Source organism: Capra hircus, chromosome 27 (assembly GCF_001704415.2).
Source record: "Capra hircus breed San Clemente chromosome 27, ASM170441v1, whole genome shotgun sequence".
NCBI classification, from domain to species: domain Eukaryota; kingdom Metazoa; phylum Chordata; class Mammalia; order Artiodactyla; family Bovidae; genus Capra; species Capra hircus.
In genome coordinates this window covers 3,781,952-3,795,249 of record NC_030834.1, presented here as the reverse complement: position 1 = coordinate 3,795,249, position 13,298 = coordinate 3,781,952, and the positions used below count along the sequence as shown (strand labels likewise).

The window sequence follows — 13,298 nt, the reverse complement described above, 5'->3', positions numbered from 1 at the left end:
AAGCGAGTGCAACCCTCGAAGGGTGGGGGGCAGGGAAGAGGACAGGGTGGAGAGGGCCGGCAGGGAAGCTTGTTTCCACTCTGTAGGCCCTGACATCCAAGCCTGGCAGGACCCCACCTTGGATACCCAGGAAACACATGTCAGCTGCTGCCCCGTGTGTGCTTTAGGGAGTCTTACGACAGTTCGTCAACATCATTCAAACTAATGGGCTCAGTGTTAAAGGATCCAGAGCCAAATATAACATGACAGCTCTTCGGTTAGGACTTGAGTAATAGAAGTGACCGGGGATGAGCACATGCGCCCTGACACCACGTCCCTGAACCTCAGCCCGTCATTCCTCCGTGTTATTCTGCTTTGCCCAATGTAAAATCCTCCCTCAGACCTTTTCCTTGTAAAGAAGAGTTCCTGAGTCTGAGTGAGGAGTATGCAAATGGTATATGTACATAATCAAAGCCAGGGCCGGTTAAATGGGATAATTACAATTTGGGCTTAATCCTGGTGGATCAGCTGGTAAAGAATCTGCCTGCAATGCAGGAAACCTGGGTTCAATCCCTGGGTTGAGAAGATCCCCTGGAGAAGGGAATGGCTACCCACTCCAGTATTCTGGCCTGGAGAATTCCATGCATTGGATACATGGAATTACTTTGCATGGGGTCGCAAAGAGTCAGACATGACTGAGCCACTTTCACTAGATCAGCTGGCATCTAAGTCCAGTTTATGCAACCAAGTTGGAGGTTCCTTTAAGCTTTACCAGACAAGTCCTTTAAAACCTGTTGTGCCTTGCTAATGTATACTAAAACATAAAACAATGTGGTTTTTTGAGAGTGGGTGAGAAGGGACTGTTTATAATATGTTCATCTAAAACATTTAAATAATACAGTAAAACTGGACTAAGTTTATATCATATAAGCGGTTAAATAAGTAACACTTGCAGTCCAATTCCCAGGTTCCAGTTCCAGCGTGTGATTTGGGGCAAGTGATTTAACCTGTCTGAGGCTTAGTTTTTAATCCCCGCGGTGGAGATATTAAGAGTTCCAACCTCAGAAGGTTGTGGGAGAGACAGAGGCATGGCGCCTGTCTGCAGCACTCTGCACCGCGCCACTCACAAGGAGTGCTTTCTGCCGTTATGACTTGAGTACCATGCCAGAAAGGATTCTCATGTGACACGGCCATGAGGGGGTTACATAAGTCACCTAGGCCTGGAACCCCCTTCTATCCTCAGGTGGCCCTCTCCTGTGCCTTGAGAGAGGGAGAAACACTGAACTTTAGGGCAAGTGTCTGCAGACTCTGGAGAAACAGGGTGCTAGGAAAGGAAAACTCCAATGCCACGAGCTTTGGGGAAAATTTGGTGAAGAATTTGGACTTTTCTCCTCCGCAGTGACTGTTGCTTTAAGGGCTCTCTGCGCTGGTCACGGCCATCTCAAGAGTCGAAAACCAGAATTAAACTAAATCTCTAAAGGCAGTTAATGCGTGCATTTACACACTAGATGATTACATCACTAATTCACAGACCAGCACAAGTGTCTAGCGTTTCTATTCTCCAGGATAAAGAGCAGACCTCTTCAAAGCTTGGCTCGGATGGTAAAGAATGCCTACACGGCAGAAGACCCAAGTTCAGTCCCTGGGTCGGGAAGATCCCCTGCGGGAGGGCATGGCAACCCACTCCAGTATTCTTGCCTGGAGAATCCCAGGGACAGAGGAGCCTGGCGGGCTACAGTCCCTGTGGTGGCAAAGAGACATGATTGAGAGGCTTTCACATTGTGGCATTCTATAAAGTGAAATTATTTATATGACTCACTGGAAAATATAAGCGTGAATACCAATTTTCCCGTTAGCTTTGAGTAAATGCCAAAAAGATGATGACTCCACAGCTTCTGACCTCTCCCTCTCCTCAGATTGAGAACTCCTTAGATTCACTTTGGGTCAGCTGCCCTATAGTGGAATGGGTAGAGCTACAGGCCTGTACACAGGTGAGGTCCAAAACCAGCCCCGTGGTTAGGAAGATGCAAAATGCCGGAGGTCCTTTATTTCTAGACAATCTGAAACGGCTGTCTTGGGTCTTTCTCTTTCATGTAGGGTTTCTTTAGAAGAACCATTCAGAAAAATCTCCATCCATCCTATTCCTGTAAATATGAAGGAAAGTGTGTCATAGACAAAGTCACAAGAAATCAGTGCCAGGAATGTCGCTTTAAAAAATGCATCTACGTTGGCATGGCAACAGATTGTAAGTAACAATTGCTTCCTTTACTTCATATTCAGGGAGTGGTGACCCGGGAAAGGGTGGCTCAAGGACAACAACCAGGCAGGAAAGAAGGCAGGAATGCTTGTGGACAGGGGGCAAGCACCAGCCCTTTCAGGGACCCTCACTCCCATCCATGGCTGGTTGGTTTCCATCCGACCTTCCCCATCAGCTCCTGACTCCAGAGGCATCCAGATGATGGCTGAGGGACAGAGGTTAAACTGTCCCCGTCATGCTTGCAGGACAGGCAGCCATACTCCGTTTGCACAGAGGTTACAGACGAGGGGTCTTGTCCACCCACCTTGATGAGGTGTAATTTTCCACACAGCATTCATGTGGTCAGAACCGCATGGACTAATTCTCTCCTTTTTTTTTCCAAAAGCAGAGACAGGAATTTATTTTGTGGGCATTTTTGGAGCCGGGGCACTGGCAGAAAACATCGTGTTCAGAAATTTCTAAAGAATGTGAACTTGAGTCCTATTGCATGACTCATCCTGCAGTTGGTTTTTTGTTGTTGTTATATTTTTAGCTCATAAAAACATTCCAAGCTGAAGTCATCTTCCCCAGTTTTCAAAGTGCCACAGCATATGGCAGTGAGATTAGCCGTCGGGGTCTCTTCCCCACACTGTGCAAGGGATTTACACCAGTCACTTTAATTAATCTCATCATGAAATAAGAATTGTGCCATTCAGAATGTGTGCCCTCCCTTTTGCTAGGTATCTGGGTTACTAGTTTCTTCTGGCATAAATTTTTTGCACATTGGTGAAGGGTTTCAACTTTTAGTTTAAAGAGAAGAGGAAGGAAAAAAGAATGCGTGAGGACCTCGGGAAGAGGAAAGAGTCACAGCCACATTTATGTGATAAACAGAGTTCTCTAAGAACAGCAGCAAACATCTCTGGAACGTCCTTGGTTTGCCCATTAAAGAAGACAGAAGGGGAAACTTTTATATAGAAAAAAAGGAGAAGGGTTGTGTCAGGGCGTGAGGCTGGAAACCATGGGTTAATCCCCACCTCTGGCGGAGTTCTTTGTCTCCGAAAGGCTTTTACTGGTTGCCAACGAAATGCCTGCTAAGGTTCTGTGGAGAGAAGGGACCTGCTGCATGTCCACTGCACCGTTTTACTGACAGTTAAAGATGCAAAAGTTGATGAGCCTGAAAAACTCAGTGTTAATCTGCACTAGGTGGAAATTCATTTTGAGTGCAACTTGCTTGCATGTGAGTCATTCATTATAAGAGCTCAGGTTTTATAATCAGAAAAACTGCTGGAGTCCTGGGTCTGCCACTTACTCGCTGTGTGCCCACTGGACTTAATTTCAGGTTTCCCTTGTGGGAAGTTATCGCTGATCTTAGGATTCAGTTAGAATAATACACGTCTAATTTGCCACGATCCCTGACACCAGGGAAGCATTTGGGGAGTGGGGCTATAAGCACAGCCCTCTCCTTGCCTCCTTTTGATGGGTGGACCATGCTGAGTTCACGGGGCTCACCCAGCCTGCCCACATTTCTAAGTGCTCCCCTCACTTTAAAGATCCAACCCCATCTCCATGATCAGGGTTTCATTCTCTGTTTATGGGTTCACCAGGCACTTTTGGTTCTCTTCCTCTGCTATGCCTGCTTTAAAAAAAAAAACTTCCTTTCCCTAGCAGGTCACACCTTCCTCAGGAAAGGGCCCTAGGACGATGACGTTCTAGGTGTGCAGTCAGGGGTCCTGGGTCTTACCTTGGCCTGGCCATGAACTTGCTGTGTGACTTTCGGGAAGTCATGATCGCCTTCTTCCTTCTCTGTGAAAGAGGGAGTTGGGCTAGATCAGAGCTGAGATCCAGCAGTGGTAAAACACACTCTGTAGTATGAACCCCAAGCCTTTCCGTGCCACTGAGAGCTACTAAGAGTCTGGTGAAATAGTTTCCTTTTGGAAATTAACCACAGAGGCATAGGTTGCTCTTACCTGCACTTCTGATTTCCCTTTTGCTTATCAGGGGTCCTCAGCCTCTGGCCCTTGAACTGGTACCACCTGTCAGATCAGCAGTAGCATTAGGTTAGAAATGACATGTACAATAAATGCAATGTGTGGGAATCATCCCCAGATCATCCCCCAACCTGCAATCCATGGGAAAAAAAAGAAAGTCTCTTCCACACAATAAGTCCCTGGTGCCAAAAAGGTAGGGACCACGGATAAATGATACAATTCACGGCTCTATTTACTGAGCATGTGTCCTGCATCATCATACTGATACCCTGCAAAGTAGGTCTTATTGATCCCATTTTATACTGGAAGAAACAGAAGCTCAGAGAGCCTCAGTAAGCTGCTGGAGGTCACACAGCTAGAATGTGGTAGTCTCAGGATTGAAGCCCCAGTCTTTCTAGATTCCAAAGCCTGGGCTCTTTAATCACTTTGAGGGTTGACCAGGTATACCGCAATGCAAAGAAAGTGTCTGTGAGGGCTGAGCTTGGCCTAACCAAGCTCCTAGCCACTTTAATCAGCCTTGAGTAAACAAATGAAGAGCAAGACTCCTTTTCCCTCTGAGAAAGGGATACCAGCCTCTGTTTACTGCTCCAGAATTTTTTTAACCTGAAGTCCTTACTAAGAGCCATTTGGGAAGGAACAGACACCTTAAGAGTGAATTCAGATGACTGGCTAGACAGACCCACCTCTAGGTGGGATGGGCTTTACCTGGCTCTGCTTCTTTCTTATTTAGGGTCACCCTCTGTGGAGCTAAGATGCCCGGTGTCCGAGTGTGTCTCCCCTACCCCCCTTCGTTTTGGAAAGCTGGCTAGGCTTTGGGAAATTGGTGCTGGGGCTTGTGGTGGACAGTGGCTAGCCGGTGGCAGTTTGCCGCCTAAGGAGGAACGGACTCGAGGTGACCCCCTCTGAGCCGCCCAAGCCCCCGCGGGTCGGCCAGCTGTCTGGAGAACGTCTGTTCTGTGTCCCTCTCCCCCCGCAGTGGTCCTAGACGACAGCAAGCGTCTGGCCAAGAGGAAGCTCATCGAGGAGAACCGGGAGAAGAGGCGGCGGGAGGAGCTGCAGAGATCCATGGGGCACAAGCCAGAGCCCACTGACCAGGAATGGGAGCTCATCAAGACCGTCACCGAGGCCCACGTGGCCACCAACGCCCAGGGCAGCCACTGGAAGCAGAAGCGGAAGTTCCTGGTAAGACCCCGCCCCTTCCATTTCCGCTTCTGCTTCCACTCCCGCCTCGCCTCTGTGCCGTGGGTGCTCAGAACCCGGGATGCTGGTGTTCACCTGCTTGTTCCTGATGGGAGTGCAGGGGCAATCTTCTGCCTTTGAGTCACTGAGTTCTAACGCAGTTAGCGCTTTGCTTCTACTGTGAGGTACGTCGGCCCTGGGTCAACTGATTAGCAAAATTCTTTACCTGCCAGCTCTCCCTTTTTATACTCAGGTCTTCCCTCTGATGCCCATTTATATACATACTTCATCCCCTAAACTCACTCCAAAATATCCCGTTTAGAATCACCCCTAGAAAGAAGTGACCCATATACCGAATGTATTTTTACATCAGTGGAAGTCAAAATGTTGAGTTTAAAATAAATGCTGTCAGGTCCGGGGGAAGATGAGAATCTGGAGTAGGGATGGGGGAGTGGAGTGTTGAAAAAAAAAACCAGGCCTTCCAGACCCTTGGAATATCCATGTTTGACATGTTTATAAAACTAGCGGTTTTACGGTGGTCCAGGGGTTAGGACTTGGGCTTTCAATGTGGGGAGTGCAGTTCAGTCCCTGGTCAGGGAGCTGGGATCCCACATGCCTTGTGGCCAGAACATCAAAACATAAAATGGAAGGAAAAATGTAACAAATTCAATAAAGACTTTAAAAATGGTCCATGTCAAAAACAAATGAACGAAAACTAACCATTGTGAAAGGCCTTCCTAGCCATTGCTTATTTGGACTTCACGACGCTTTGGGTTAGGTAGGCTGGAATCACCATCCTCGTTTTACAGGTATGCAAACCAAGCCCCAAGCCTTTCCAGTGTCTCACCTGAGGTTTGCCCACCATAAAGTGGCCAAACGGCCAACTTGGGTTTTTGGCCAAGTCTTCAGCCAAGATAGCATGATTTTTAGTTATTAAAACAGCCACATCCATACCTTTAACTCAAAGGTTTGTAATGCTTTTCTCGATCATCTATAGAAAGAACCGGGAAAGGAATTGCACAGAATGATTTGCCAGTAGAATTTCTTTGGGGCTGCAAGGTTACCTAGGCACAAGGCTTTGTTCCGGAAGTTGATGTTTGCAGAGCCACTGCTCTACCCACCTGTCTCCCCACCCATCATGGAGCTGCCATGAAGTGTATATTCTTTAGATCTTTAATATGTTCAAGAAACTGTCCCTCTTGGTCCAAATGCAAAGAACTGTTTTTTCTCCAGGATAGTTTTTCCTAGAGGGATGCTGGAGGAGACAGAACGCCTCCATCATCCCGTCTGTCTCTACAGTGAGCTTTGTTTCTATCAGCCAGTTCCCTTCTGTGCCTGGGCCACCCCATATTTCCTTGGGGGAAGGACAGAGTTCCATTCAGCTCTGTCACCTTCAGTGTCTGTCACGTGTGTAGTTGAAGCTGACGGTAGCTTTTCCCTAAGGTGACTGCCAATCAAGACTTTCCTCCCTTTCTTCACCAGGGAGTGGTGGAATCTAGTCCTCTCTCTCCCCTTGAATCTGGGCTGGGCTGTGATTCCTTGAAGCGATGGATTTGGGCAGAGTGACTCCTAAGGCTGGGTCATAAGAAGCCTTGCAGTTTCCAGTTGGTTATTTTGGAGAGGGATGCCAGGTGGTCTCTGAGGGAAGCCAACTGCCCTAACAAACTAAAAGAGTGAGAGTCCCGCTACCTTGAGAGCGCCATGCTGGGAGGAGGCCCCAGGCAGCCATGTGGAGAGACTTCCCACCCACCCAGGCACCAGCGGTGTGACTGCAGTCACCTGCAGATGGCACCAGTCTCTGCTGCGATTTCATGAGGGACCCCTGGAGAACCACCCAGAACTCTGAGAGACAGTGAAAATGTATTGTTTTAAATGAAAAAGTGTTGTTTCAGGTTTGGGGAGAGTTTGTTATGCAGCAGTAGATAGCCAGAACTGAGCGCAATAAATATCTGTGAAATGGACCATCGAGTTCCATGGATCCACCCTCAGAGAGCACAGCTAAGCCCGCCGTCTCAGCCGCCGGACACACACGTGCTCCCTGCAGCTGGGTGGTTGTGATTGAGTATTTATGCTCAGGATTAAAAGTGACTCTTGCGGGTTGCAAATTATTCCTGCAAGGCCGTTAAAAATCCTTTATTAAAGACAGCTTTGTTTCATAAGTATCCATGTACAGAACTGGCTTCTATACGTGAGGACTTGCATCTCCTGTGTGGCCAATACCACTTTTTTTGCTTACAACACCACTACATATATTATTTCATCTATTTTTATGTGATGATGGCCCATCTTGTCTGGAAAAATATTTGAGGAGGCCTATTATTGTTAATAATAGTGTAGCAAAGTCATCAGTTCAGTTCAGTCGCTCAGTTGTGTCCAACTCTGCGACCCCATGAATTGCAGCACACCAGGCCTCCCTGTCCATCACCAACTCCTGGAGTTCACTCAAACTCACGTCCATCGAGTGGGTGATGCCATCCAGCCATCTCGTCCTCTGTCATCCCCTTCTCCTCATGCCCCCAATCCCTCCCTGGCCCTTTTCCAATGAGTCAACTCTTCACATGAGGTGGCCAAAGTACTGAAGTTTCAGCTTTAGCATCATTCCTTCCAAAGAACACCCAGGACTGATCTCCTTTAGAATGGACTGGTTGGATCTCCTTGCAGTCTAAGGGACTCTCAAGAGTCTTCTCCAACAAAGGGATTATAAATTATATGTTGTCATGAAAGCTGGAAGTATCCATTTATCTGGAATGGGCAAGTAGCTTACTCCCCGAAAGGAGTTTCTTCATCATTTTTTAACCTTAATACCAGGACTCAAGTCATAAACAGAGATTGGTGGTTTGACCTGGGGTTCAAATCAGCATGTCTGTGTCTTTGGCAAGTAAAGGAACTTTTGTAAAAGCCTTGCAGATTTTCAGTGATTTTAAAACCACTCTTTACAACTATTTCCAAAAGCATTTAAGTCATTCTCCAATCCCCTCAAATCTCTGGAGGTACAGAGCGCCAGTCCCTGTGTGATGACAGTGATGAGGACAAGCAGATGTGGGCTGAGACAGGGGCAAGAAGCTCGTGCCTGACAAGGGAGAGCAAGGTCTCCACCAAGGCGCTCACATCCGCACCTGCCCAGCATGGACGACGTTGGCTCGAAGTAGACCCCTACCAGCAACAGTATTGTCTGCTGACACTGTGTTATTATTGTTTTTTTTTTAACCAGGGTTTCTGGTCTCCCTCAATCAATAGAAATTGATCAGGGGCCAGACAAGCTGTTCGGGCGAGGCTTTATCTGGGCTCCTGCAGCTGCAGTGGGACGGTCTCTCCTGCTTGCTCACTGCCCCAGGGAAACGGAGCGAGCTGGTTTCTTGTATGGGGTGAGAGGAGGGGTGAGTCCAAGGGTCGGACTGCAGAGTGTCGTAGGTGGTCTGCCAGCCCCTTTGCTGGTGTTGAGTGCAGGGGGCATGCGCAGTATCCTGCTTTTGCTCCCAGCTCTTCAGAAGTGGTTTTTTGGTCTTTGTGTATCTTGTTGTCCAGAATTTGCCCCAACTGTGCATGCTCACAGTTTTTTTTAGTCCCTGATGGTTTCTTTTTTATTTTGTTGCTGGAGGCGAGGTGTGTCCAGGTACAAGCACCGCAGCCAAGGGTCCCAGGCCCCAGCCTGTCTCATTATTTCTCTGCTCCTTTCATGCACATGTGAAGGTATGCCTTTGGGTGGATTTTCCACCCAGTGTAAAATGTGACCATCAGAACCAGGGCGGGCCTGCCCTGCTTTTCCCCTGGCAGAGCTACTGTCTGATGTCACACATTCTCCTTGGGAATCGTCTCAGAAAGGATGAGGCAGGATGGGTGGTTTGGCCACGTGTGGTCTGAGTAGACAGGTCACAAGACAAATGCAGCAAGCCAGGAAGGCTACTGTCACTCAAAATGATTATCACACTACGTCAGATGAAGGCAGTGTTGTTATGTTTGGTTATGTGTGTAGAGATTGGGGCCAGGCAGCCTGAATTCACTGCTTGCTCTGTTGCTCTTTAATTATGTGACTTTGGGTAAGTTACTTCCTGTCTGAGGCTTGGCTGCTTTGGTGCTGTTATCAGTGATATGAAAGTAATCGGCATGAGATCTTGGCGTGTCATTAACAACCCCCTACGGGGTTACTCAGCGCATCATCCACACACCACCATTCTCACCATCCTGTCCCCTGCTCATCCCAGGAGAAGGGAGCAGTTGGGTAGTAATGTCCCAAGGCCCAGAGACCTTTTATCACCATTTGTCCCCTACCCACCACCACAAAAGACTCTGATGCTGGGAAAGACTGAAGGCAAAAGGAGAAGGGGATGACAGAGGATGAGATAGGTTGGATGGCGTCACCGACTCGATGGACTTGAGTTTGAGCAAGCTCTGGGAGATGGTGAAGGACAGGGGAGCCTGGCGTGCTGCAGTCCATGGGGTTGCAAAGAGTTGGACATGACTTAGGGACTGAACAACAACCCCACCACAAAGGTGAGGGGAGACGCCCTGTGATCACTCAGAAGGATAGAAGAGTCCCGTCTGGCCCTATCCCCTCTGCTTGTGCCAGAGACCCAAGCCAGGAAGCCCTCAGCTTCATGAGAGCCACTTGCAAAGAGGTTAACCAGAGTACTTCCTACTCCCCTTGAACGATTCCGATGCCAAAGCAGAAAACCTCGGTCTGTCTCAGTTTATGTCGTACCAGCCTCCTCTAGTGCTGAGCTGGGGTCAAAGCCATGTCCGCACACACCCCTGAATTTCTCGTTCTGTGCGCCTCCACCCCCACTGCCCAGAGGACAGCTGCTGGGCTCCTCATCGCCCTTCGCCCCCTGGCCCCCTCCAGGTCTCCCCTTTCTCCGTCTCTGCTGCCACCCACTTCCCCTCTTGCCCTGTTCTCCCGTCTCTTCCTTTGGCTCCTGCATCCCTCCTCCATGTAGCAACTGTACATCTCGTCATGGCTGCTCTCCTGTTTAAAGCTCTTCAGCGGTGCTCCGTTGCATTTAAAGTTCGCCCATCTCCTCTCCATGGCCCCTGAGGGCCCATCATGGTGGCACCCTTGCATGCCTCCCATCCTGTATTGCATGCCATGTCTGCGCCTACCGCATGGGCCTCCTCTCAGACCTTGGGACTATGGAGTGGGTTTGCCCTACGCCTTAAATGTCCTCTGTGTCTGTGGAAGGCTGCCCTCTTGACGTTCTTCAAGATAAAGCTCACACCTGACATCTCAAAGGGGCCTGGCTGGTCACCTGACCTCCCGAGCCGCATGTATTATTAGTTCAGTTCAGTCACTCCGTCATGTCCAACTCTGCGACCCCATGAATTGCAGCACGCCAGGCTTCCCTGTCCATCACCAACTCCCGGAGTTCACTCAGACTCATGTCCATTGAGCCGGTGATGCCATCCAGCCATCTCATCCCCTTTTCCTCCTGCCCTCAATCCCTCCCAGCATCAGAGTCTTTTCCAATGAGTCAGCTCTTCGCATGAGGTGGCCAAAGTACGGGAGTTTCAGCTTTAGCATCATTCTTTCCAAAGAACACCCAGGACTGATCTCCTTTAGAATGGACTGGTTGGATCTCCTTGCAGTCCAAGGGACTCTCAGGAGTCTTCTCCAACACCACAGTTCAAAAGCATCAATTCTTTGGTGCTCAGCTTTCTTCACAGTCCAACTCTCACATCCATACGTGACACCTCCAGTCTTATCACAAATTAACGTTCTTTCTTGGGAGCGCTCATTTCATTTGTTGTCCAAGTCCCGTCACCGTGTGAAGGTTCTCTGAGGATGTACTGTTTCTGTAGCCTCAGTGTGTAGGACAAAGCCCGACCCCATAGCAGCTGCACAACGAATACTGTAGGACGCGTAGGACGTGTAGGACGTGTAGAGACATCCACCCCTGTGTTCACTCCGCCAGCCCTCACTGCTTGGCCCAGTGCCCTCTGCACAGCAGACAAAGTCCCTCAAGGCATATTCCCCTGTCTTGAGAAGGGATGTATACCTATGTAACTACAATTCCCTGGAGAAAGCAATGGCAACCCACTCCAGTATTCCTGCCTGGGATTCCGTGGACAGAGGAGCCTGGCAGGCTACAGTCCATGGGGCTGCAGAGTCAGACATGACTGAGAGACTAACACGTTCACTTTTCATACCTACAATAAAAGTAACAATGCCTCGATGCCCGATGAGGGGTTACCTGGGCCACCTTGTGTATTCAAATAAGGTGGACGCCGTCTCCCACCAAGGCCATCTGGGAGGGCTTCAGAGAGAAGTTAGAGTTGGAATTGGCAGAGATGAGACTGAAGTGAAGAGTTTTTAAAAAGCAGAAGTCTGGGGGAGGCTAGGAGGCAGCCCCAGAAGGAAAAGCAAAGTAAAGTGAAAGTCGCTCAGTCGTGTCTGACTCTTTGCAACCCCATGGACTATACAGTTTATGGGATTCTCCAGGCCAGAATACTGGGGTGGGCACTTTGATCCACAGACACAAAAGGCCCGCTCCCCAAGTCTCCACTGCTGAGTCTGCATGCCGGGGACCTATCCTTAGTCTCTGAGTTTGAGCTCATGTGCAAAAACACACACGTGCATATGAGCAAATGTGTTCAGTGAGTAGACTACAGGCTACTTGCTGGAGGAAGATACCAGTAGATTCAAGTGTGCCAAGTGTTTGTATTATATTTTTAACATCTTCCAAATATTTTAGCAAATAATATGTTGTTTTATGGGTAAAAAATATTCAGGGAAGTCACAAACAAGGTTGCATTGTCAACTTTAACTTCTTATACGTGATACTTTAACTCAGGTCAATTCATATATTCTTTTTTCTAGTATCCAAGATCTATTTTGGATATAAAGCTTAATGATATAATAGAAGGCTTTTACTTTGCATATGGTTTTACTTCTAGCAATTGTATTTTCCAGTAGATATCCAAAAGCTTAAAAGTAAAATTTTTTTCCTACTCTGCTGTTTGTCAACAGAAAAGCTCATGAGGTTGTTATATTTGGGCATTTAATTTTAATTAAAATTATCAGATTTCCTTATACAATTTCCCTCCTATCTTTCAAACCTTTAGAGGTATCACAGATGGTAATTCAAATACCCCACAGACTCACAGATTAAATGGAAATCATTAACATTAGTATTTAGCCACTGACATTTCAAAAGACACTGAAGACAATTCAATACAATTAGATTAGATCTATCAGTGTTCAGTGAGATGATGTCTGGAGTCAACCAGGCCAAAACTATGTTATTAAAATAATATTTTTATTTTTATTTTTTAAAAAGATCACCTTATGTGTGTGTGTATACAACTCTCTACCTTTTTACCGTGTTCCTTTGACTAGTTGATCTTTGTGAGAGAGTTATAAAGCAGACACGCAGGTGAGCCGGGCTGCATTTCGGAGTGGCAGGGATCAGAGAGACCAGCAAAGAGGCCTGCGGGGTGCCAGGCTTCTGTGTGCATCGGAATAATCACCTCCAGACTCCCTGATGTACCTTTTCCCTTGTTGTTGTTCAGTCACCCAGTCGTGTCCGACTCTTGGCGACCCCATGGATTGCAGCACGCCAGGCTTCCCTGTCCATCACTCTCTCCCAGTTTCCTCAGACTCATCTCCATTGAGTCAGTGATGCCATCCAACCATCTCATCCTCTGTCGTCCCCTTCTCCTCCTGCCTTCAATCTTTCCCAGCATCAGGGTCTTTTCAAATGAGTCAATTCTTTGCATCAGATGACCGAAGTATTGGAGCTTCAGCTTCAGCATCAGTCCTTCCAATGAATATTCAGGGCTGATTTCCTTTAGGATGGACTGGTTTGAGCTTCTTGCCATCCAGGGGACTCTCTACCCCTGGAAGAGAGTCTTCTCTAGTACCACAATTTAAAAACGTCAATTCTACAGCACTCAGCCTTCTTTATGGCCCAACTCTCACATCC

The 13,298-nt window shown here is 47.9% G+C and overlaps 1 protein-coding gene across 6 annotated transcripts in view; it reads left to right on the top strand.

The window, feature by feature from the left end:
• Nucleotides 1-13,298, top strand: part of THRB (thyroid hormone receptor beta) — a 437,024-nt gene that overhangs the window by 405,752 nt on the left and 17,974 nt on the right. For all 6 annotated transcript variants that reach the window (XM_018041847.1, XM_018041845.1, XM_018041848.1 and 3 more), the window contains 2 exons: nt 2,077-2,224; nt 5,180-5,385. In XM_018041847.1, the coding sequence (XP_017897336.1) occupies nt 2,077-2,224; nt 5,180-5,385 (354 nt within the window). The remainder of the gene's footprint in view (nt 1-2,076; nt 2,225-5,179; nt 5,386-13,298) is intronic.